The 25,287-nt window shown below is 43.5% G+C and overlaps 1 protein-coding gene across 1 annotated transcript in view; it reads right to left on the bottom strand.

The window, feature by feature from the left end:
- Positions 1–246: 246 nt before the first annotated feature.
- ADGRG7 (adhesion G protein-coupled receptor G7) overlaps positions 247–25,287 on the bottom strand; it is a 53,473-nt gene continuing 28,432 nt past the window's right edge. The window contains exons 9-16 of the mRNA XM_065423582.1: positions 21,100–21,260; positions 16,042–16,194; positions 13,314–13,426; positions 11,292–11,620; positions 10,083–10,164; positions 8,717–8,878; positions 3,872–4,028; positions 247–480 (exon numbers count right to left, since the gene is read on the bottom strand). Coding sequence (XP_065279654.1) covers positions 247–480; positions 3,872–4,028; positions 8,717–8,878; positions 10,083–10,164; positions 11,292–11,620; positions 13,314–13,426; positions 16,042–16,194; positions 21,100–21,260 — 1,391 coding nt within the window. The remainder of the gene's footprint in view (positions 481–3,871; positions 4,029–8,716; positions 8,879–10,082; positions 10,165–11,291; positions 11,621–13,313; positions 13,427–16,041; positions 16,195–21,099; positions 21,261–25,287) is intronic.

Raw genomic sequence — 25,287 nt, 5'->3', positions numbered from 1 at the left:
ACACCCTTCTATTTTGTGCAATATTGTAATGACCTTCAACTTCCCGTGTAAGAACTTTCTTAGTTGTGTACAATTAAAGTGCCACATATAAGCTCTGCACAGCTGTTATCCTGCTTTACATTTTTGGGAGCTGTCCTACTGTCTTCTGATCTGTGCCCAGTGCTTGTTCCAAGAGTGGTGGTCATGTCAGTCAAAACACCAATGATCTCTATCTAGAACAAACTCAGAAAGCTGTGATTTTACATTTTAATTCTTCGTAGGTGTCTGATCATTGCTGGAAAAGGAGATTTCCTCTGAAAAGGTCTCAGATGGTTTGAAGTTCTCGTATGTGTGTTTTTTATAACGGAATTTTAAAAGATAATAAGTCTTTGAATGCAGGGAAATCGGTATATCTGGCAGTGAGACATAGGAAAACAGCTCAGTAACCTTTTTCTTGAAGATTGGTGATCTGAAAGTGTATAGAATACAGATCTGAAGTCCCTGTGGGTTAAATGAAAGCTCAGAGTTAATCAGAGTAATGAAATGAAATGAAAGCTTAGAGTAAAATTGACCATCTTTTTGATGTGACTTGAAGAATAATTGCAATGATGATAATACCTATTTCTTATATAGCACTTTTCATCGGTAGATCTTAAAGCACTTCACAATCTTCAGTGTATTTATCCTCTCAACATCCCTGTAAGGTAGGGAAGTGCTATTACCCTTATTTAGGATGAGATGTCCCGATTTTATAGGGACAGTCCTGATATTCAGGGCTTTTTCTTATATTGGCGCCTATTACTCCCCACCCCCATCCTGATTTTTCATACTTTCTATCTGGTCACCCTACTCTTACTTTACAGGTGGGGAAGAGATTTGCCCATAGTCACATAAGAAGTCTGTGACAGAGGAGAGAATTGAACCTGGATCTCCCAAGTCCTAGACTAGTCCCCTAACCGCTATAATTATTAACCATAACATTAATGTCTTGAAATACAGGGTGGTATTACAAGAATGCTGTATGTATTTGTCAGTATTGCCCTCTACTGGATGCCCTCTACAGTATTGCACTCTACTGCTTAAGTATGTGTTATATAAGACCCTATACTATAGGTAAAAGAGAGTTTCCTTGCAATACTACAACATAGGATGGCACCAAATAGGACACTCTACATCAGTCATTAGTTAAAACTGCAGGTAGACAGGACTTTAAAATTTTAAGCCATTGCAAAAACATATCACATCTTCGGGATTCATCCCTCTGGGTTATGTCAACTCGTTCACTTTACTTTCAATCATTTTTACTTAGGCGCAGTCTACATTTAAAAATGTTGCTGGTATAGCAGTATTGGAAAACCCTCCTAGTGTAGACACAGCTTATACCAGCAAAAAAGGGCTTTTGCCAATATAGCTTATACTACTGTACTCCCCTGAGCAAAATAAGCTATACTGGCAAAAGCACTTTTATGCTGCCATAATGAGGGTTTTTGCTGGTATCGAAATGTTGTAAAAACCCCACATTCCTAGCTAACATCGCTATACCAGCAAAAATTTCTAGTGTAGACCTGGCCTTAGATTGTAAGATCTTCAGTGAAAGGAAGGATAGTCTCACTGTTATGTGTTTGTACAATGTCTATCACAATGGGACCCTGATTCAGGATTGGCTTCCCTAGCCACTACTGTAATACAAATGATAATAATAATAATAATAATTAATATCTATCTGCCATACAGTCAATAGTTGCTTTCAGGGAAACTGCTCTCACAGACAGCAGAACCATTGAAACAGATGGGCTAGACCAGGGGTGGCCAACCTGAGCCTGAGAGGGAGCAGAATTTACCAATGTACATTGCCAAAGAGCCACAGTAATACGTCAGTAGCCCCCCCACCCCAGCTCCTAGCGCCTCCCACCCACCGGCAGCCCCGCCAATCAGCACCTCCCCCTCCCTCCCAATCAGCTGTTTCGTGGTATGCAGGAGGCTCTGCGGGGGAGGGGAAGGAGTGAGGGCACGGCAGGCTTAGGGGAGGGGGTAGGAAGCGGTGGAGTGGGGGCAGGGCCTGTGGCAGAGCCAGGGGTTGAGCAGTGAGCACCCCCCGGCACATTGGAAAGTTGGCGCCTGTAGCTCCAGCCCCAGAGTCGGTGCCTATATAAGGAGCCGCATATTAACTTCTGAAGAGCCGCATGTGGCTCTGGAGCCACAGGTTGGCCACCCCTGGGCTAGACAGTTGACTGCATTGTTTAAAAATGAACTCAACTCCAGTGGAAAGGGGTGTGATGTTTTATTTTTAATTATTCTGAAACAAATAATTTTTTTAATGCTTAGAAACTAAACATCTGAGGGAAATTTTAATGAATAGTTTCTGCAGACTGTTGTGTGCTTTTCAAGAGTCAGATGTGGGGGGGGGGGGGGGGGGAATGGTGGAACTTCCAAGCTCTGGCCACAAAGTAAGCCTCGCCCATGGGAGTCAGCAGAATGAGAAACAGCTCACACTAGATTGTGCAGATGTTCAAGTTGTGATCACGGGTGCCATTTGGCTTCACTGGCTCCCTTGAACTAGACTCCCTCTCACTGGAGCTTAAATACATATGGGCTGTCATAGGTTCCTTCTTGACTGAGGAAAAAAATGTGGTGGCTTCTTCCAAACGCCATCTCACTTGTGGCACCAAAAATGAGACTTAATTCATAGTAAATTGTGCAGATCTGTGACAACTCCCTCTCCTTTCTTCCATGAAGAATGAAATCGTTAATAAGGGCTTTTCTACTCTGGGAAATTTACTGGAATAAGTGTGTCCACATGAGGAATTATACCAATATAAATATAGTGCTTTTAATTCACACACCATACATACCTTATACTTAAGGGTGAGAGTCTGTCACGGCGGTCACAGAAGTCACGGATTCCATGATTTTCTGGAACCTACGTGACCTTTGTACCTGAAGGAGCCGGTGTGGCTGGCCCCAAGAGCCACCGAAGCAGCAGCGGTCCCAGGGGCCGCCCTGGAGGCTGTCAGAGCAGCGGTCCCCAGGGGCCTCAGAGCAGCGGATGGCCAGGGGCAGTCAGCCCCCACTGCCGGAGCATGGGCCAGCCACTGGCCCCCATTGCATCAGTACCCCAGGAGCAGCTAAGATTTAATGAGGGACATTTATAGTAAAAGTCATGAACAGGCCAGGGCCATGAATTTTTGTTTATTGCCCATGACCTGTCCATTACTTTTACTAAAAATACCCATGTCTAAATCTTAGCCTTACTTATACTGGTATAACTTCCTATGAAGACAAACCTCCACCCCCCCCCCTTTTTTTTTTTTAATTAAGTCAGAGATTTTGGAGGAAAAAAATAGAAGTGCCATTATGCCAGCTGTTTCCAAGCTCTGTTGATTTTTAGGTTTCAAAAAATTACTCTCATGCTATGCTGTAAAGTTTAAAGCCAAAAGTCCAGCATGACCACATTGCTCATGAGTGATAGAGATGCATGTGCTTTTCTCTAGGGCTTTGTCCGGTCTAGTTTTAAAGATTCTAAAGCAATGGAAATTTCACAACTTCCCTTGGCTAACATTTCCACAGCTAATTAAGTTTTTCCTAATATTCACTCTCACAATCCCTTTTTGTATGGTCTGGTACAAAGAGAAGCCACTACATATGGACAAGTCTTTTCAGTGATGACCTTACACATCCTACAGAATAAAATAGCACAATAGCTAGTAATACCAGAAGAGTTTTATGAATAATATATGTCAACTCACAGCCATTTTTAAACAAAGATTCTGAATTTCTGTATGAAGCAACATGGTTTTCCAACAATTTACTAAGATACTGGATTATGGAGGGAAAGGAGATGCATTTTTTTCAATGTCTCATTCATCAGTATTGAAACAGCTACATACTGTACCTGGGTGGCATTGAAAATACAGAACAAAATGCTGAAGACAATATTTGTTGCCTCTTGATTTATTAACATCATATAGCCCAGGACCCAGGTGATTCCAAGCACTACAGCTATAGATAAAGTGCCAAATATCTTCGTTCTGAATGATTTCTTTTTATTGCTAGAGGAGAAAAAAAAAGTAACATTCCCAAGTGTTAAAAAATGTATGGATAAAACAACTCATTGTCTTGGTTTATTCAACCATTTTATTTAGTGTCCTGCATTTAAGGATTATTCAGTGGTAATCTAGGCTGTGTCCAGAACAGAGAGAATTCAACTGAGCAGATCAAAAGAGATATCTCCCTACGCTGCTCTGAAGCACTAATAAGAATAGCATCAGAACGATTACTGCTGGAGGTACTTTGCCTTACTAGATACAGAGAGAGAAAAAGCTGCCAATGCAGCAGAAAGCAGGAAGGAATAATAAAATAAAATAAAATAAAATAAAAAATAAACTATTATTGTTTAAAACTATTAGAAATGGGACTAAATTAGAAGAATTCTTCTTTTGATTCAAATTTCCACAAAGTTCTGCCTATTATAGAGCTAGGCCCCCAATGATGTTTGGATTCAGCTCCGAATCCCAACTTCTCCCAAGTCGCAGGATATTTCATTATCAGGGTGTTTTGGGTTTGGATTCATCTCTAAAAATTATAAGGGGGGCGGGAATTAAAACAATGGTGTAAACATTTGTTGAAGGCAACACTTTTCCAGGTTAAATAAAAGTAACAGTTCTCTTTCCAACTGACATAAATGCATATTCTCTTTTATATGATATGCATCCGAAGAAGTGGGTTGTAGCCCACGAAAGCTTATGCTCTAATAAATTTGTTAGTCTCTAAGGTGCCACAAGTACTCCTATTCTCTTTTAGTAACTGTGAATCTGACTTTCCAATATAACATCATTTGCCATGAGAATAACAGTGACATCCAAATTCAGCATTATATATTACAGTCAACATATTGAAATCTGACTATGTAAAATCAGACATTTTTAGACTTCTAAATAAGTGGCCTGGTTTTAGACTCCTGGGGTGATAAGCACTCATAATTCTCAATGGGCTGTGACAGTGGCTTTGATTCTTTTCCCACTTATACTAATGTAAGTCAGGAATTAATCCATTGAGATCAGTGGAGTACCACTCATATAAAACTAGTTTAAAGGATGATCCAAAGCCCACTGAAGTCAATGAAATGGCTCCCTTTGGATCAGGCCCAGTGCACTTTGAGGAGAATTGGGCCCAAAACTTGTTAAAGTGCCTAACTTTTGCAACCTAAGTTTAGGGTGACCAGACAACAAGTGGGAAAAATCGGGACGGGGGTAGGGGGTAATAGGAGCCTATATAAGAAAAAGACCCAAAAATCGGAACTGTCCCTATAAAATCGGGACATCTGGTCACCCTACCCAAGTTTGAACATTTCAGCCTCATGAACATCGAAGGAAAAGGGTTGTAAAGGAGGAAAGTCATGCTCAAAATCATCAGTGAACGTTTTTTAAAAGGGCAAGAAAAATTATGAAAGACACCAGGTAACACTTGAGACCAAGAATCAGATTTTCCAAGGGCAAAGTCTACTGCTGCCAAAAGAGAGACAGGGCGAAATTCTTCTCTTGTACCAGTGTAGCACAGAGCAGAATGTGGCCCACTATGTTAAGTCAATGAGATAGAAGTCTAAATAATAAGATGGGTGAACTAGAGTGCCTTGTGATAAAGGAGGATATTGATATAATAGGCATCACAGAAACCTGGTGGACTGAGAGCAATCAATGGGACACAATCATTCCAGGGTACAAAATATATCGGAAGGACAGAACAGGTCGTGCGGGGGGGGGGGGGGGGGAAGAGTGGCACTATATGTGAAAGAAAATGTAGAATCAAATGAAGTAAAAGTCTTAAGTGAATCCACATGTTCCATAGAATCTCTATGGATAGAAATTTCATGCTCTAATAAGAATAAAACATTAGGGATCTACTATAGACCACCTGACCAGGACAGTGATAGTGATGATGAAATGCTAAGGGAAATTAGAGAGGCTATCAAAATTAAGAACTCAATAATAGTGGGGGATTTCAATTATCCCCATATTGACTGGGAACATTTAACTTCAGGACGAAATGCAGAGATAAAATTTCTTGATACTTTAAATGACTGCTTCATCGAGCTGCTGGTACGGGAACCCACAAGGGGAGAGGCAACTCTAGATTTAGTCCTGAGTGGAGCACAGGAGCTGGTCCAAGAGGTAACTATAACAGGACTGCTTGGAAATAGTGACCATAATACAATAGCATTCAACATCCCTGTGGTGGGAAGAACATCTCAACAGCCCAACACTGTGGCATTTAATTTCAAAAGGGGGAACTATGCAAAAATGAGGAGGTTAGTTAAACAGAAGTTAAAAGGTACAGTGACTAAAGTGAAATCCCTGCAAGCTGCATGGACGCTTTTTAAAGACACCATAATAGAGGCCCAACTTCAATGTATACCCCAAATTAAGAAACACAGTAAAAGAACTAAAAAAGAGCCACCGTGGCTTAACAACCATGTAAAAGAAGCAGTGAGAGATAAAAAGACTTCCTTTAAAAAGTGGAAGTCAAATCCTAGTGAGGCAAATAGAAAGGAGCATAAACACTGCCAAATTAAGTGCAAGAATGAAATAAGGAAAGCCAAAGAGGAGTTTGAAGAACGGCTAGCCAAAAATTCCAAAGGTAATAACAAAATGTTTTTAAAGTACATCAGAAGCAGGAAGCCTGCTAAACAACCAGTGGGGCCCCTTGATGATTGAGATACAAAAGGAGCACTTAAAGACGATAAAGTCATTGCGGAGAAACTAAATGGATTCTTTGCTTCAGTCTTCACGGCTGAGGATGTTAGGGAGATTCCCAAACCTGAGCCGGCTTTCATAGGTGACAAATCTGAGGAACTGTCACAGATTGAAGTGTCACTAGAGGAGGTTTTGGAATTAATTGATAAACTTAACATTAACAAGTCACCAGGACCAGATGGCATTCACCCAAGAGTTCTGAAAGAACTCAAATGTGCAGTTGCGGAACTATTAACTGAGGTTTGTAACCTGTCCTTTAAATCGGCTTCTGTACCCAATGACTGGAAGTTAGCTAATGTAACGCCAATATTTAAAAAGGGCTCTAGAGGTGATCCCGGCAATTACGGACCGGTAAGTCTAATGTCGGTACCGGGCAAATTAGTCGAAACAATAGCTAAGAATAAAATTGTCAGACACAGAGAAAATCAAACTGTTGAGCAATAGTCAACATGGTTTCTGTAAAGGGAAATCGTGTCTTACTAATCTATTAGAGTTCTTTGAAGGGGTCAACAAACATGTGGACAAGGGGGATCCAGTGGACATAGTGTACTTAGATTTCCAGAAAGTCTTTGACAAGGTCCCTCACCAAAGGCTCTTACGTAAATTAAGCTGTCATGGGATAAAAGGGAAGGTCCTTTCATGGACTGAGAACTGGTTAAAAGACAGGGAACAAAGGGTAGGAATTAATGGTAAATTCTCAGAATGGAGAGGGGTAACTAGTGGTGTTCCCCAAGGGTCAGTCCTCAGACCGATCCTATTCAACTTATTCATAAATGATCTGGAGAAAGGGGTAAACGGTGAGGTGGCAAAGTTTGCAGATGATACTAAACTGCTAAAGATAGTTAAGACCAAAGCAGACTGTGAAGAACTTCAAAAAGATCTCACAAAACTAAGTGATTGGGCAACAAAATGGCAAATGAAATTTAATGTGGATAAATGTAAAGTAATGCACATTGGAAAAAATAACCCCAACTATACATACAATATGATGGGGGCTAATTTAGCTACAACAAGTCAGGAAAAAGATCTTGGAGTCATTGTGGATAGTTCTCTGAAGATGTCCACGCAGTGTGCAGAGGCGGTCAAAAAAGCAAACAGGATGTTAGGAATCATTAAAAAGGGGATGGAGAATAAGACTGAGAATATATAATTGCCCTTATATAAATCGATGGTTCGCCCTCATCTCGAATACTGCGTACAGATGTGGTCTCCTCATCTCAAAAAAGATATACTGGCACTAGAAAAGGTTCAGAAAAGGGCAACTAAAATGATTAGGGGTTTGGAATGCGTCCCATATGAGGAGAGATTAAAGAGGCTAGGACTCTTCAGCTTGGAAAAGAGGAGACTAAGGGGGGATATGATAGAGGTATATAAAATCATGAGTGATGTGGAGAAAGTAGATAAGGAAAAGTTATTTACTTATTCCCATAATACAAGAACTAGGGGTCACCAAATGAAATTAATAGGCAGCAGGTTTAAAACAAATAAAAGGAAGTTCTTCTTCACGCAGCGCACAGTCAACTTGTGGAACTCCTTACCTGAGGAGGTTATGAAGGCTAGGACTATAACAGCGTTTAAAAGAGAACTGGATAAATTCATGGTGGTTAAGTCCATTAATGACTATTAGCCAGGATGGGTAAAGAATGGTGACCCTAGCCTCTGTTTGTCAGAGGGTGGAGATGGATGGCAGGAGAGAGATCACTTGATCATTACCTGTTAGGTTCACTCCCTCTGGGGCACCTGGCATTGGCCACTGTCGGTAGACAGGATACTGGGCTAGATGGACCTTTGGTCTGACCCGGTACGGCCGTTCTTATGTTCTTGTGTTCTTATAGTGAGGGCTATTGCACTCTGTGATATTCTAGTTTCTTTGAAAATATATTTTTTTTAAATGAAAGAGCCTTCTGTCAAACGTTTGAGTCCATGTCATATGAGAGAAAACATATATTCATATTCTAAATGCTCTGAGTTCTCTTCCATCCCCTCACCTTGTCAGATTTGTGTTCTCCTTCCACATAACAAAGACAGTGATCTTGACAAAGATGATAATGTTAAACAGAAGGATGACTGCCACTACCAAAAGGAATGCCCATATCATGGGCTTTTTTATGCTCACTTCCCCTTTGTCATCCAGGACTGCAAGCCAGCAACTTAAACATAAAGAGAGACCATTTCAACAGATTTGGCAGACATATTATAAATGCATAACCATAACATAATACACCACCTTTCATCCTGAAGGATCCCAGAGGACTTTATAGACATCACTCACCCACTAGTGAAACGCAGCCATATCTAGAATGGGGCACTGTAGACATTCAGCACTAATAAAGCTATTTTTAATTTTTTTCTCCCCAGGAGAAGTGAAGAATATGTTAGCAAACTGAAACGGCACAGGAGAATTTGGGGGAGACAGAATGTAATTATCCAAACTGGAATCTGACCAGGACATGGGAGTTTATTAATTATTATTATTATTATGTCTATATTAGAATAGAGCCTCGGAACCCTCAATCAAGGATCAGAGAGCCCCACTGTACTTGGGATTGTACATACATGTAGTATAAAGACAGCCCCTGCCCCAGAAAGTTTACAATCTATGTTCATGGCAAGATGAAAGGGGCAGCAGCTGAAACAGATAAGTGGGGCCAAGGAAGGGAGGAGGAGGTTACAGTATAACTGTCGTGTTTTTGTTTAACAAACAGTAATCTCAGATAAGAACATTAATACTCCCTAAATCTTGACAAAAGCACCATGGGATATTTAGTGATCCAGGTGGAAAGGGTTTTGTTTTTACATCTCACTTGAAAGAATCTACCCCTGATTACATACTTACGGTCCACTAGAACCAATCACAGACCGTGCCCAGCCCAGCATATTTTATAAGACAGCCTATTACGGTGTGGCTGCAGTCATATAGAAAGCAGGTACCAAATAATATAGGGTAATTGTGGACATTAGTGATGTAGGCCAAAATTTAAAAATCTACATGCCTAAATTTAAGCACTTAAATCCCTATTTAGGCACCTAAATAAGTGGCCTGAATTTCAAAGGGGCTGAGAGCATGCACAGTTGCCGCTGAAGTCAATGAGGAGTTGTGCCTGAGCATTCAAGGCAAATTTTGGCCAGTGCTTTAATCAGCATTTGTTAACAAAGGACCAAAGCCTGAAGTCCTTACTTAGGCAAAACTCCAGCTGAGTTTAACAGAAGTTTTGCTTGGGTAAGGACTAAGAGGTTCAGGACTGGATTCATTAATTAGTTACAATTACTGCCATAGTAAATCCAGGGTAGCATTAATGTTGCTGCACATTAAAGATACAATAAAACAAGTGGTGTAATCATTCATTTACTTACAACTCTTCCTGTCGGTAGTTTAATTGCTTGCCCTCTCTATAGGTAGCTCCAAGTGTTATAGCAACCACTACAGCAGGCACTCCTAATAGACACAGAGAGAGATCAAGAGAGATCGAGGGATCAGTAGTGTATTGTTTAATTACCTAGGTCTAGATCACCCCCTTCTGCAGAAATACCCAAATAAGGGGGAAACCTACCTGCTAAGACCCTCAAGGCTTGTTAAGGCCCATTTTCTATCTGTCCTGCACTCAGTTAAGGGGCAATAGTGGCCTTGAGGAAAAGGCAGGATTTGGGATTGAGTAGGGAAGTTATCTATGGGAAGCCCAGGGCCAAACCTTACTGAGTTTACCTGTGGAGCATCAGTTCCTGTGCATGCCTTCTAGAGGCTCCCCACATCCTGGCAGCAAAGCAAACTCCTCTGCTGTGCTGCAGTTGGCTCTCTTACAGCAACTGTGCAATCCTAGCCCCTTTTCACAATCTAGAACTATTTAGTAGATACCACGAGAAAGCTGTATCCCACATCAGCTGCATACTCAGTGAGGCAAAGACAACTAAGATATTCACGCACACTTTTAGAATACTGTACTGAATGAAGCTGAGTCCCAGAGACTCCTGTCTTATTCAGTGGGTACCCCCTGCCTCCCTCAGTTCTCCCAGTAGTTCCCCTTAATCTTGCAGCATTGCTGCTTATTGCTATGCTCTGAAGATGTGCTAAATGTTTATTACGAAGTAGTACATAAATAATACAAGCCAATTTTTGCTTTTGGATGGATGAATGGCTCCTATTGAAATCAATGGGAATCTCACATACTCTTCCTAGGGCAGAATTTGACTCCAAGAATGCAATCATTTATCAGAAACAATTTTGTTTCAGGTGATACAATATTCTTGAAGCCCTTAGCTATTGCCAAAATTCTGGTTGCATGCAGCAGACGGGAGTTGCTGTGACAATGAACATGCCATGTATATCCTATAATTCTACTGATCTCCATGTTAATGCAGTGACAGCAGACTGAGCTGGTAAACTGCAGGTGAATCAGTAAAAGGACATAAGAAGTAACTGTAGGCTACCTGTTAAACCACATAGCGAACCCAAAGAAACTGACTGTATTTCATTTTCTGTCTATTGGATTAATATGTTTAAAGCTTACACTGAATGCACTACTTACATTTTGAAAAGCCCTCTGCATATGAGACTCTAATTCTTACCCCATCCAATTATTGACATGATTAAAGTGAAGTGTCCAGGAATGGGCCTCAGGGTTTTAAGCAGCAGTAAGTACAAATGTGCAGAATTGAGCGCTGTCCACATAAATGTTGCCAACAAGAAATAGTGCAGCAAGACAGCTACAGCAGTACACGAGGCATTTTCAGGAGGATCTACCAGGTCTGAGTCCGGTAAGGTGTTTTTGGTGGAAACAGTAATGTTATTCTTGGCATTTGGGTTGTCAATTCCAAAGATGAAGATGATGTTGAAAATCAGCATCGATGTGCAGAGACTCACCAACATCCAGGTAACTGAGAATTTTCGTGTTTTCCTATTGGTTGGTAAGCACCATACATATTTGAGAAAAAAGTAGCAAAGCGAGAAAAGAAATTATGATACATTTCCTCCTTTCCTGCATCTCTTAACATGTTAGAAGTCAGCTGGGAGTGTGCAACATTTTTTTAATACAAACCTTGGATTGACTAAGATTTACAAAGCCAAAAAAAGGCAATAAACATTTGGCAAAGAGTTCTACATGACTTTTATTTTCACACCTATCTATCAAATTCACCTTGACTTCCGTGAGAACTGAGGGCACTCAACACCTTGCAGGACCAGGCCCTTAGTACAATATTTGGGACACATTTCCTTACTTTTCTGCTGCTTTTCAGGCTGGTTAGTCTCAGTGTAAGAGAGAGAAAACAGTGTAACAGAAATATGTCTAAACACTCTTAGAGGTCCAAGGAGCTGGGCACATCAACATATTTTATAAATGCACGTGAAAAACTCTCTCCTTCCTGGCATGGGTATAACTCCATTGACTTTGGTGGAATTACACCTGAACTACACTAGTGTAAGCAAGATCAGAACAACTCCTAGAAACAGTCTTTGTCATTAACCTAAGATAGCTGCCATTATGCGAGTTGGAGTTTGGCTATTGCCTGAGAAAAGATCACATGATATTAACTAATACACTGATGTCTCAGGGGAGTTTTATAGAAGCTGCTGCACATTTAGAGCAAAATACATCATTCCATCATGTATCAAAACACAATGGGTCAAAACCTGAGGTCTTTACTTAGTCTTTAATCAGGCAAAAGTTCTAGGGAAGTCAATGAGAGTTTTGCACTGAGTAAGGACTTCAGAATTTGGCCCATATGGACTGGAGTGTTAAGACTAAAGGTTTGAAAATATTATCTCCTGAATGCAGTGATACCTTTAAACCATCAGCTTCTAGCATTCTCTCTCAGTCTTTTTAATCCCGTAGAACCATCTTTCCTAATATAAATTTCTATCCTGCATCAGTCTCTATATCTATCATACTATTGTCTATACAATGAAATGTCATTTGTTACTTTTGATTGTCTTAAAAATAATTAAGTAAAATTAGCCAAAACTGTACAGAATCCAAATGGACTCATACTGACACAGGGATATGATCCTTCAACGGGATCTGCACAGTCACCAAAGCCTGCTTCTGTGGATCCCTTTGAAGGATTGGGACCTTAGGGTAAAATTTTGTGAGTCAGAGCGGGTTAGTAGTACTCAGTATCTCATAGGAAGGGCTCAGTACCTCACAAATTGGGCCGTGAGATACTCTTCCGAACTCTGTGGTGTCACTTCTCTTTGAATCTAAAGTATTTTCAAATATAAGTTGTCATAATGACTTTTAGTAATTAATTTTACTGCATTGTTATCCTCATATTTAATAAAAGGGAAATCACAGCAGAGAAAGGTTACATGATTTGCTCAAGGTCACACAGCAAGAGAGTGGCACAGAGAGGACAACCCAAGTCTCCTGACTTCCAGTCCTTTGCTCTAACCGCTAGACAATACTGCTCCTTAGGCTTACAACATATTTAACATATTGTTGATACTGTGCAATAGTAAGATATTAAGAGTATCTATCTATATTATAAAGTGACTTCACTCACTTTTTTCAGGCCATATTCAGAGCAGCATAATGTTAAATTAGCATAAAAATATTTTTGCAGATAATGTCTATTTTATGTCTTTTCTCTTACCTGGTGAGAATTTGAAACAGAATGGTAATAACCAGACCAGCAATGGAGAATCCACTACCAATGTTTGAGACAATCTCTAGAGGTTTTGCGTATTTGTAATTGATCTTGAAACTCTAGAAAATAATTTTTATTGATTATAAATAAATAAGTTATTCAGCTAGTTGGGTATGCATGTTGTGGGGGAGATAGTTTTCTCTCTAAAATTTATGTGGATGATTGGACATGGGAATAATAGTGTTTTTTTAATATTATGGCTACTACTAGCCACTGCCAAAATTTGCAGGTCACACAAAATTAATCAAAACCAGAGAAGTTTTTCAGGAACTTCAGAGGGAGCTAACAATGCTAAGTGAATGTATAACGCAATGGCAGATGAAATTCATTGTTAAGAAATGCAATATACCTTGGAAGAAATAATTTGAACTACTCATATACAATTCTGGATTCTAAATTAATTGTGACCTGTAGGGAAAAAAATCGGGGCAATATTATGGACAGCAAATCAAAACCTGTCTCTGTATAGTTATAGTAAAAGCAGCAAACAAAATGTTAGCATGTATAATGTCTGGTACAGACAGGCCGGCCGACAGCAATTCCGGGCCCCAGGGCAGAACAGTCAATGGGCCCCCACGCACGCACAAGCTGCGCCCGCGTTGACGCAGTCCGCCTGACATTTGGGAGGTGCTGTGCCTGCACTGACTGGTGCCCAGCAAGCTGCCGGCTGCACTGCTGGGCACGCTCTTCTGGCACGGGCAGGAATTTGACATGCCCACCCGGTAGGGTTGCCAACAATCTAACTGCGCAAACCCAAATACCTTTGCCCCGCCCCCTCTCCTGCCCCTTCCCTGAGACCACGCCCCATACCGTCCCTTCTGTGAGGCCCTGCCCCCTGCTCACTCCATCCCCCCTGCTTCCATCACTCATTGTCCCCCACCCTCACTCACTTTCACCAGGCTGGGGCAGGGGGTTGGGGTGCAGGAGAGGGTGCGGGGTGCAGGCTCTGGGAGGGAGTTTGGGTGAGGGAGGGGGTGTTGGCTCTGGGAGGGAGTTTGGGTGCGGGAGGGGGTGAGGGGTGCAGGCTCTGGGAGGGAGTTTGGGTGCAGGAGGGGGTACGGGATGTGGGCTCTGGGAGGGAGTTTCGGTGAGGGAGAGGGGACGGGCTCTGGGAGGGAGTTTGGGTGCGGGGAGGTGCGGGGGGTGGGCTATGGGAGGGAGTTTGGGTGTGGGAGGGGTGCATGGTGTGCACCCAAGGCTGGGGCAGAGGGTTGGGGTGCAGGAGAGGGTCAGGGGGTCGGCACTTACTTTGGGAGGCTCCCGAAAGGTACCAGCTCACCCCTCTGGCAGTGGCTCCTAGGCGGGGGGCCAAGGGAGTCTCCGCGCACCGTTGCCTGCAGGCACTGCCCCTGCAGCAATGGGAGCTGCAGAGTCGGCGCTTGGGGCGGGAGCAGCGCACGGAGACCCCCTCCCCAGGGGCTGCAGGGACGTGCTGGCCGTTTCCGGGAGCAGCTGCAGCATGGAGCAAGTGCGGCAGGAAGCCTGCCTTACCCCCCTGCGCTGCTGGTGGTGGCCGGGGGCCCCTGGGTCCTTTTAAATCGCCCGGGTCCCTGGGCAATTGCCCCCTTTGTCCCCGTCCCCCTCCCCCCCATCGGCAGGCCTGGGTACAGATAATATTGAAAATATTATAATGCCATTACATAATTCAAAGTTACACCCTTAGGTGCAAAACTGTTTTAATTTCTGGTCACTTTATCTCAGCAAGGATATAGTACATAAAGGCAATTGAGAGATGGGTGATGAAAATTATTAGAGGCATGGAAAGACTTGCCTATGAAGAAAGATTTAAAAGATTAGGGGTAAAATTCTGGCCCTATTGAAAGTTGATCTCAAAACTCCCATTATTGACTTCCATGAGGCCAGGATTTCACCCTGGAACTGTTTTGTTTAGAGAAGATATGACAGAGATATATAGAATAATGAATGACACAGAGAAGCCATTAATTCCTGATTACTCTCTGGTTTTTAAAACAAAGGGACATTCAATGAAACTAAGAGGCAACAAATTTAAAATGAATAAAATAAATATTTTTACCACACACAAAAAATCAATCTATTGAACTCATTGATGCTAGATATAACCGAGGCTACGAGCTTAGTAGACTTCCCCAAAGGGTTAGACATTTATATGGATAATGAGAAAATTCAGTTATATAAGGTTGGAATTTTTTTTATATTTTAGAATGGAAATAAACCTTCATGCCTCAGGACATAATCCAGCCTCTAATTAAAAGTGGTTAGGAAGAAATTTCCCTTATGGAAGGTTATTCTGCAATTGTCAACTAAAAATTTTCTTGCACCTCCCTTTCATCTGGTATTGGCCACTGTCAGGAGCAAGATACTGGACTAGGTGAAACACTAGTCTGATATGTCAATCCCTATGCTCCCTCAAGCGTTACTTCTCCCATGATATCTATAAGAAATTGGTCAACTAGCAATGTCTATATAAAGGGGAAGTTGGGGATAGCTGATCTTTTAAAAATCTTGATTGTATGGTTTTCTCTCCCTCCCCCACTCTTCTGTTGCTCCTCTTAGATTATTAGTTCTTTGGGGGCAGGGACTGCATCGTCCTGTATGTTTGGAACAGGCCTTATACTTAGGTTCTGCTATTATAAAGCCACCAACAACAGAGAAGAAAAGACAAATGATTTGCTGTTAAAAAACAATGTCCTACCATTAATACAGCAAAACTAGTAGTGTGATTACACCTGCATCTCAATTCCGTTTTGTTTCCTTCTTTTGTGCAGCCTGTTGTGCTCCAGTCATTTGCACTGTAATCCCAAAAGACACATGCATAATTGTGCAGCAGCATTTCCGATGCATCATACTGTGGATTGGGAATACAAGAAGAAAAACTGGTAACAAACACCTTGCAAAGATACACCAATGAAACTGTGTTTGGCAAAGACAGTTCTTTCTGAAGGGAAAGCTGACACATATACTGAGACACTTGCAGAGTTTCCAGTCAACTTCGTGGGAGATCTTATGTTGAAGACAATTAAGCCTTATGAACTGACCATACACCTCAACTTTCCATTTGAGGGGTAAGAGGATAGTTCAGTCTCCATTTACACCATGGTTGAGACTGCCAACAAGCTGCCAATTTGCTGAAATTGTTTTGGTAATTATGATAGAAACACATGTCCAGTGGGAATTGGATAGAGGCCAGCTTGTTTCACATATGCCAAACAGCAATCATCAGATAAATGCTGCCAAAATGAATTGGGTTTGCACTACAACCAAGAGGTAGAAACTTCTGCATTCCACTGGCAATCCTACTCCTCTCCTCCAAATATGGCTGTTTAATACTTTTAATAAATAAAGCATGCAATTTTACATTTGCATAACATCTGTAGAAATCTGCAATTAAAACAGCCCTTTGCATTATTTGTGTATCATAGATGGACTTCAAATATATACAGAGGACTTTGAAATGCTCACATGAAAGAAAGTATTATGCAGCTGTATTGTAAAAACCAATCTGAAACTAAAGATAGGGTTTAATTCACTGTAATCAATATGAGTGATACTTATTTTCCAATCCACCCAGTTTTATGATCTATCATAGTGAATCTTGATCCATCACATTAATGGGTTTGATCCTCCAAATCTTAGCCACATGATAAGAAAGGCTTGTAAGAAGAGGCCAAATGTTACCTTCCAGAAAAAAATTCATGTGACGTTGGCAGACAAGGTGCCAGCTCACGCCAACATCCCAGGCCTTACTGAACACTTAAAATGCATAGCTGGATGCCAGGTCAATTCACTTGTGTTTTAGTGTAAATCAAAGTGATTGTTAAATCTATAAGAATGCATTTGGTGTTTAAACTTCATGAAAACTAATGGGATGCTGCATGCATTTTTTCACCGTTTTGTATTCTATTATAATGTAATACCAAACATTGAAGAAGCCTTGTGTAATGCAAATAAAGAACTTTAACTGGAAAGCACTAATTCCTGTGCATTTGTAGGCAAGTGGTCATTGTGTATGATGATCAGAGATCAAAGACTCTAAATGCATTCCTCTCTCTCTGCCAGTCAAAGAAAGAGCCCATGTGGGTAGGGACCCTGTCAGTTTGTTTTCTGTGAGAAGAGGACATAAGTATGGACAGAAGGAAGAATGCTTCATCTCTGGTCTATCTGGATTCTAACAGGGCAGAATAACTGAATGAGAAGACGGAGATCCCCAGAGTTACTCTGGGTAGCCCTGAGAGACTTTTGGGAAACTGGCAGATTACTACATCTTGGCTAGTATTTGGAATTATAGGCTGTGACTCACCTGTACATATATTTTACCGGCTTTAACTTCTCAATAACTCTCATTTGTTTTTCCTAGCTAATAAGACTTTAGTTAGTTTACTATAGAATTGGCTACCAGTCTTGTCTTTGGTATGAGATCTAGGATGCAAATTGACCTGGGTGAGAGACTGGTCTCTGGGGACTGAGTGTAACCTGGTGTTTTGTGATTTTCGGTGTAAGTGACCATTTATCACATAGTCCAGCTTGCCTGGGTGGCAAGATAGACTGAAGTGTCTATAGGGACTTTTTGTGACTCCACTAGAAGACTATTGTAGTACTTTGGGAGTTCACATTTGATACTGGATTGGTGAAGTCTAATTACAGAACACACCACCAATTTGGGGTGTCTTCCCTGCTTTTGACAGTCTGCCCTGAGGTAGGCACTCATGGTCCTGAGCCATTCCAGACAGTGTGACAATGTAATCTAAAAATTCAGAAATCATGATCAAATAGGAAATTCACACAGACCACTGCATGCAAAAGGTAATAAACATATGGAACAAGTTTGGGGAGAAGACAATTGAGGCAAAACATGCAGCTATTTCAAGAGGCACTTGGAGTTATCTCTGAAGAAGGCAGCGTTTAAGGGATATGATAAAAAAAAAAAAAGCAAGTAGAATTCAGGTAACACCCAAAAATGAATAGGCACGTTGGGCTGCATTTGGTATGTTATCCTTTTCCTGTTCCCAGAATTTATTATATTCTTATTATATTATATTTCCTGTAGGGAAATGACTATTTTTGTCCCTCTCAAATTTCTGATTTAGGCTCTGGTCTATACCTGAAGTTTTACCAGCAGAACTATGTCAGTTAGGGATGTGATTTTTTTGCTAAAATAGCGATGCCAGTAAAAGCTGAGTGTAGATGCAGTTATGCTAGTATACACAGCTGATCAATGTGCCCTTGATCAACTACCTGAGAAACATATCTAAGAGGACCTAGACCTATCAGTTGAATAAGACTCAAAAGCCATCAAACAACTGAACTCTGGTAAGGCATCCGAAAAGGATGGAATCCCAACAGAACTGTACAAAGCAGCAGGCCCAAAGGCTACCGAAGTGCTCCACAACATCTTGAGCAGTATCTAGGAAGAAGAAGAAATGCCACAAGACTTCAAGAATGCTACCATTGTATTACTGTTCAACAACAAAGGCAGGAAAGCTGACTGTGGAAACTACAAAGCAGGGGCGGCTCCAGGCACCAGCACAGCAAGCACATGCCTGGGGTGGCAAGCTGCGGGGGGCGGCGTGTCGGTCGCTGTGAGGGCGGCAGTCAGGCAGCCTTTGGCGGCGTGCCTGCGGGAGGTCCGCCGATCCCGTGGTTTCGGCGGCGAGTACACCAAAGCCGCGGGACCGGCAGATCACCCGCAGAAACGCCGCCGAATCCGCGTGACCGCGGACCGCCGGGGCGGCAAAAAACATAGAGCCGCCCCTGCTACTAAGGCATTACTCTCTTTTGTACAGCAAGGAAAATACTTGCTCGCATTCTACTGAAGAGACTCTTTGCAAATATATTTGAGGAGAATTTGCCTGAAGCGCAGTGTGGTTTTACACCAGGTAAAGTACACTCTATGGACTTATTTTTGTTGTAAGGCAGGTCCAGGAAAAATGTTCAGAGCAGAACATGGACGTGTATGCAGTCTTCATCGACTTGACCAAAGCCTTTGATATGGTCAACAGAGAGGGTCTATGGGCTATTCTACATAAACTGGGCTGCCCAAGAAGGACCAGTTCCATGATCACATGACAGGGCAAGTGCTCTCCAACGGTCACTCTTCTGACACATTCAAAATCTCGAATGGAGTAAAACAAGGCTTCATTCAACTTGTACTTTACTTGCATCCTCAGCCTGCCACAAGGGACTTGGCTCAGGGGATACGCATCCGCTACCGACTCAATGGCTCCCTGTTTGATCTTTGAAGATTAAACACTAAGACCAAGACGTCAGAGAGACTTCTCGTTGAAGCACTCTTTGCCCTGATGGCTCACAGACATAATGACCTTCAGGTAATCGCTGACAGATTTTCTGAAGCATCCCAGCTCTTTGGCCTCACCATTAGTCTTGGTAAGACAGAGGTTTTGTTCCAACCTGCACCTCATTCCAATGCCCCAGTGCCAGCCATCTCCATCCGAGGCACAAAGTTGAAAAATGTGGATCAGCTCAAGTATCTGGGCAGTACCACCTGCAGTGCTGGTTCCCTTGACAAGGAAATTGCCTTTAGAATAGTAAAGCTAGCCAGGCCCTTGGCCGACTTCGAACAAAAGTCCTCAGTCAACACAACATCCATTCTCCGCCAAACTGAAGATCTATAATGTAGTGGTCCTAACATCTCTCCTGTTCAGTTCTGAGACATGAACTCTCTATAGATGGCATATTAAACAGCTCGAGCAATTTCACATGCGCTCCCTCCACTCAGTAATGAGCATTTGCTGTCACGACAGAGTGACCAACATTAAGGTCCTTGAGAGAGCAAACATAACCAGCAGCGAGGAAAAGTTGTTGAGAGTGCAACTGAGGTGGACTGGACCATCAGAATGGAAGACCACCACCTCCCAAAACAAATCTTGTATGAGGAGCTGAGGCAGGGCAAAAGAAAGAAGGGTCATCTGTACAAGTGCTTCAAAGACAGCCTGAAGAGCACTCTCCAGTGGGCTGGCATTAGCCCCAAAGAACTTGAGCAAATTACTCAGAACAGGACTCACTGGCGGTCTCTGACAAGAGAAGCATGCAATAATTTCAAGCAGGAGTGACACAATCATCTCCAGGCTGCAGGTGAAAGGTGCCATAAAGCTGCATCATCAAACATCATGGATACGGCCTTCCCATACCTCTGTGCGGCTGATTCTCTGCATCAGGGTTCGGACTTCAGAGTCATATGCGTAGCCACAGATGAGATTTGTGATATCATCATCATTGTTACCGATGGACTACCAACACCACCAGTGTAAGGCACTTTATACAAGTTTAGTTTATTTCACTTTACCTAAGTGGAAAAAGCTATGCCAGTACAAGCACTTTTATACCAGTATACATTACACAGCTTTGCCATTTTAACTATACCAGCATAGTTAAAGCAGCTGAACTTTTAAGTGTAGACAAGTCTTCTGTCTGGGTGGCATCCCTCCCACGCCAATAACTGAACAATGATAGAATTATGTTGTCCTTTTGAAGACAAAAAAGAATAAAGATAAACAAAGCTCCAGAGCCTTTTAAAAACTGTAAACTTCATACCTTCTATGAATACAGCTACAACGTTCGGGGGATAGAGACTGTCATTTACTATATGTTTGCATAGTGCCTACCACATCTGGTTGTGGCCCGTAGGTGCTATGGCAATTGAAATGGTAAATAATTGAGGCTGCAACAGCAACATTTTCTATGTAACATTCTCTAGAATGCCCTTTCTCTCAGTTCTACTTATAAGAGGACTCACCTTTGGGTTGAAGATCATTTTAACATCGACTGTTGCATTACTACCAACATGGCCAGAGATAATTTGTTTAGCATGATTAAAATGAGTCTTGTAATTTTTTGATTGGAAAAAATTGTCATTTTGATACAAGACAAAGCCAATACTTCCATCTCCAGATGAACCTACATTGGGCAAAGAGAAAAGAGATGTAGGTCATAGATACTAATGGAACGGATTATTATAGGAGGAGCTGATAGCAACTCCTATATTTAGCTAGCCTAACACTTCCATTGTAAAAGATCCTTTGAGAAGCTCTTACACCTCCGTTATACACAGCATGCCTTAATATTTGTCAGGGAAACCCTTTGAGCTAAGGAAGTACCTTTCCCTCTGTCCCATGAGATTCTAGTCAGCTTTTGCTGAGACATTAACTGTTAAAAAAAATCACCGTTTCCTTTCTCAGAGTTACATGCCCTAGAGCAATTTTGGCAGTCTGCAAGAAATTTAAAAGTTTATTAGAAAATATTTAAAAAGAAACGATACAGAAAATTTGAAGCGTCAGTTATTGGTCATTGGGGGTAACATACAGAGTATAGGGGGATGTTAGTATTTTGGGGTTGGGCAGCACACATAATATATACAGACTGCAATGTCCCCAATGGGGGGGTAAATGGTGAGCGGGATCAAGATACAGCCGACAAAGCGGTGAGGGTCCATCACTCATACAGAAAGTACAGACAGTCATGGGTATAAGTAAGCGGGCTGGGTAATGGGGATGGGGTGACCCTCACGTAGTGGGGTTCAGTTAGGTTCGGTGGGTTCAGGGCTCAGGGGATAAAGTCCAGCAGGGGATAAAGTCCTTGCGGGTGCACGAGGTCTCCCCGGCTCACTCTCAGTATTGGCGGTGGCCGGTGATGTGCTCTGTGTAGATGTCCCGTGACTAATGAATAGTGTCCGAGACCATTAGGCGTCTCATGAGCCGCACGTAATGGCGGCCTACCCCACAGGTCCTTAGCACGCGTTCGTTACATGGGTCCCAGGCACCCAGGGCCCCAACGAGCAGAGCGTCGGTGTGCACCTCGTAGCCCTTTGTCCGCAGGGTGTCAGCCAGGGGGGCGTACTTTTCGAGCTTGCGGGCTCGGGCTTCACGGAAGGCCGGGGTCCTGTTCTCGAATGGAATCGTTACGTCAACCAGGATGATCTTTTTTCCAACCTCGTCCGTGACGACGGATGTCTGGGCGCAGCGGGCTGTCGGTGCCAGGGACGGTGCGGTTGACGGTGACCTCTCCCAGGCGCGGGTCGATGGCTTTCACGAGGCGGTCCTAGACGGCATTGTGGCACCGTTGCCAGGCTCTGGCGTGGGGCTTGCAGCTGCACAGGACGTGGGGCAGGGTTTCGGCGACGTACCCGCACTTCCTGCAGCGCTTGTCCTGGTTCCCGTGGCGGACGGCTCCGTTGAGGGGGACGCAGTTCAGCCGGGCGCGGTGTATGAACCGCCAGTCGGCGAACCGGGTGAAGCTGCCCATGGGGAGGAAGTGGTTGCTGGAGTCCCACTTGCTGGTCACCTCGAAGGCCTTACCCTGGTCCGGTTTTTTCTTCAGGGTGTCCACGTATAGCGCGTGGACGGCGGCCTTCAGAGATCTCTCCAGCACGCCTCTGGCTCCGGGGGTGACGATGGTGTTGTCCTCCGTCCCGATCAGCGGCACCAGGACTCCCAGCTCCTGTCGTTCCTCGCTCCATACCCAGTGACAGCCCAGTCACTTCCCCAGTCGGCGCGTGGCATTGCGGGCGCGGGACCACAGCGAGGCGATGTCGCCCCAGTCCCGGGCGAACTCACCGTCGAGGGAACCGCTCAGGAAGGTGGCCACATCCCGGTCGGAGGGAGGTCTGCCAATTCGCTTCCCAATGACGGTGCGCAAGGCGGTCGTCGCGACGTTCCTCACCTTAGCGTCCGGGCACGTCAGGAGGCGGAAGGCATGCGTGATGACCGCGATGTCGCACAGGTCTCCCATGCGGGGGATGTTGGCGCCACCGTGCCTGTGCGCGATGTATACAAGCTCGTTACTGGCTCTCTGGGGCAGGGACAGCCATTTCTTGACCAGCTGCCGGATGGTGTTGTCCGCCTTGTTGAGGGGCACCTTTGCCACGGCGGATCCTCTCAGGATGAAGGCGATGCGGGGGATCAGGAAGGTGTTCAGGGCGTTGATTTTCTGCCACGGCACCAGCAGGGATGCGTCGATCCTGGCAGCGTCCTGCAGGATCTCCCGGATGGTGTACTCAGGGGTCTGCCGGACGCGGAAGCCCGTCGGCGTGCCAAGGTGCTGGTACGCCTGCCCCTCCGCCAGGGGAACGACGGACTCGCCCTGGATGAGGAACTCCGTCGTCAGTACTGAGTCCCTCTTGCTCCCGTCAACGTGGAGGGACGCGCACTTCTTGGCATTGAAGCGGAGTCCCTTCCAGTCCGCGGCTCTCCCGATGGTGTCAAGCATGTCCTGGAGCCTCTCGGGGTCGTCCACGATCAGGACCAGGTCGTCCGCGTAGGCCAGGACGCTCACCCTCTCGCCGTGCAGGTCGAAGCCGTCGGCGCCGTCGGAGATCGCCCGCAGGAGTGGCTCCATGGCGAGGTTGAAGACGATCAGGCTGAGGGGGCAGCCCTGCTTCACGCCGCTGCGGATCGGTATCTCGGCGGTCTCCCCTTCTACTGAGCGGATGGTGGTGCTGCAGCCCTCGTATAGTTCCCGGATCAGGTGAAGAAAGGTCTCTGGCATCCCAAACTCCTGGAGTGTGTCAAAGATGTGGTGGTGGGGGATGGACCTGAAGGCATGCATGAACATTCCCAATTGCCAGGTTCACAACGATGACAAAGCCACAGCAATAGAATCAGACACAGTGCTGGGAATATGTGAAAGCTGCCAGAGCAGCTATAGGGATGGGGCAGAAGAGATCCTGGCCTCTTTCCCTCAGACCCAGCACATGGCCTCAGTGGGTCATGCACTACATGGGACAGAAACTGGGATAGATGGCTCTGCCCCAACATACACATTCTCTGCACAGCATCTGGCCCCAGCAGCTTATTTCCATCTTCTGGAGATACTTCATGGAGCAGGTGCTCACCCAAGAGCTAAGCAAGGCTGAGCTCCATCCCTCCACTCCCAATACAGCACATTCACCCAGTGGGCCATCCTGCCCCTCTGGGATAACAGCCTTCTATTTCTGCCAGTTAATATAGTTAAACCTGTACCTCAAGAACTCCTGTTGCAGTCTATGCTGCAGTGCAGAAGGCTCAGGGTGGGGTTTTTTACAGTTGCACATAGTAGAATTTGTATTTACCTTTTCAATTTAAGAAAACCTAGGAAATTGCATACAAAAAACTACTTTAAAATGGCTTTTTACAATGTATTAACTTAAACAACAAATTGAAGTCATAATATTGACAAAACTAGAGAAAAATATTGCAAACAAAGAGGAAAATGCTAATACACCTCTACCCCAATATAACGCGACCTGATATAACACGAATTCGGATATAACGCAGTAAAGCAGTGCTCCGGGGGGCGGGGAGGCTGCGCACTCCGGCGGATCAAAGCAAGTTCGATATAACGCGGTTTCACCTATAACGTGGTAAAAAAATTTGGCTCCCGAGGACAGTGTTATATCAGGGAAGAGGTGTATATCAGTCTGCAGACTGCATCTCCTTTAGGATGGGGAAGGTGGAGCAGAGCTGCAGAATTGTCTCTCTTAGGGTGAACGAGACTGTGAAAATAATAATAAGAGCTACAGAGCAATTAGATCACACTGATTTAGAGTCTTCCAGTGTATTTAATTATTTGTATAGCACCTTTTACTAGTATCAAATCAATGAATAAGCAAATAAGCAGAGATGACATTACAGAAGTTAAGAGACAGTTAGACATCTGTGAAAATAACTTCTAAGAATGAATTTTTTTTTTTTAAACTGTATACTTGTAATGAAGATGAGGAAAGACAGTAGCTATTTTAACCAGTTCTCTGGGGTTTATTGTTGTCTTCCACCACACAAAGAGCAGAAGATGTACTTTTTTTTAGCCTAGATGATTTTATTCAGATAAAGGAAAACAACAAGGAAAGAGAGAACAAATATAAAGTCTGCATGTGAAGGAGAACACAGTAGCTCAATCTGTAACATTCTGCAACTGAAATTACATTAAGAACGGTTAAAAGAATGTTATT

This window comes from Emys orbicularis, chromosome 1, assembly GCF_028017835.1.
Source record: "Emys orbicularis isolate rEmyOrb1 chromosome 1, rEmyOrb1.hap1, whole genome shotgun sequence".
Lineage (NCBI taxonomy): Eukaryota > Metazoa > Chordata > Testudines > Emydidae > Emys > Emys orbicularis.
The sequence above is the reverse complement of the archived record's forward strand: the minus strand, read 5'-3'. Positions and strand labels throughout refer to the sequence as shown.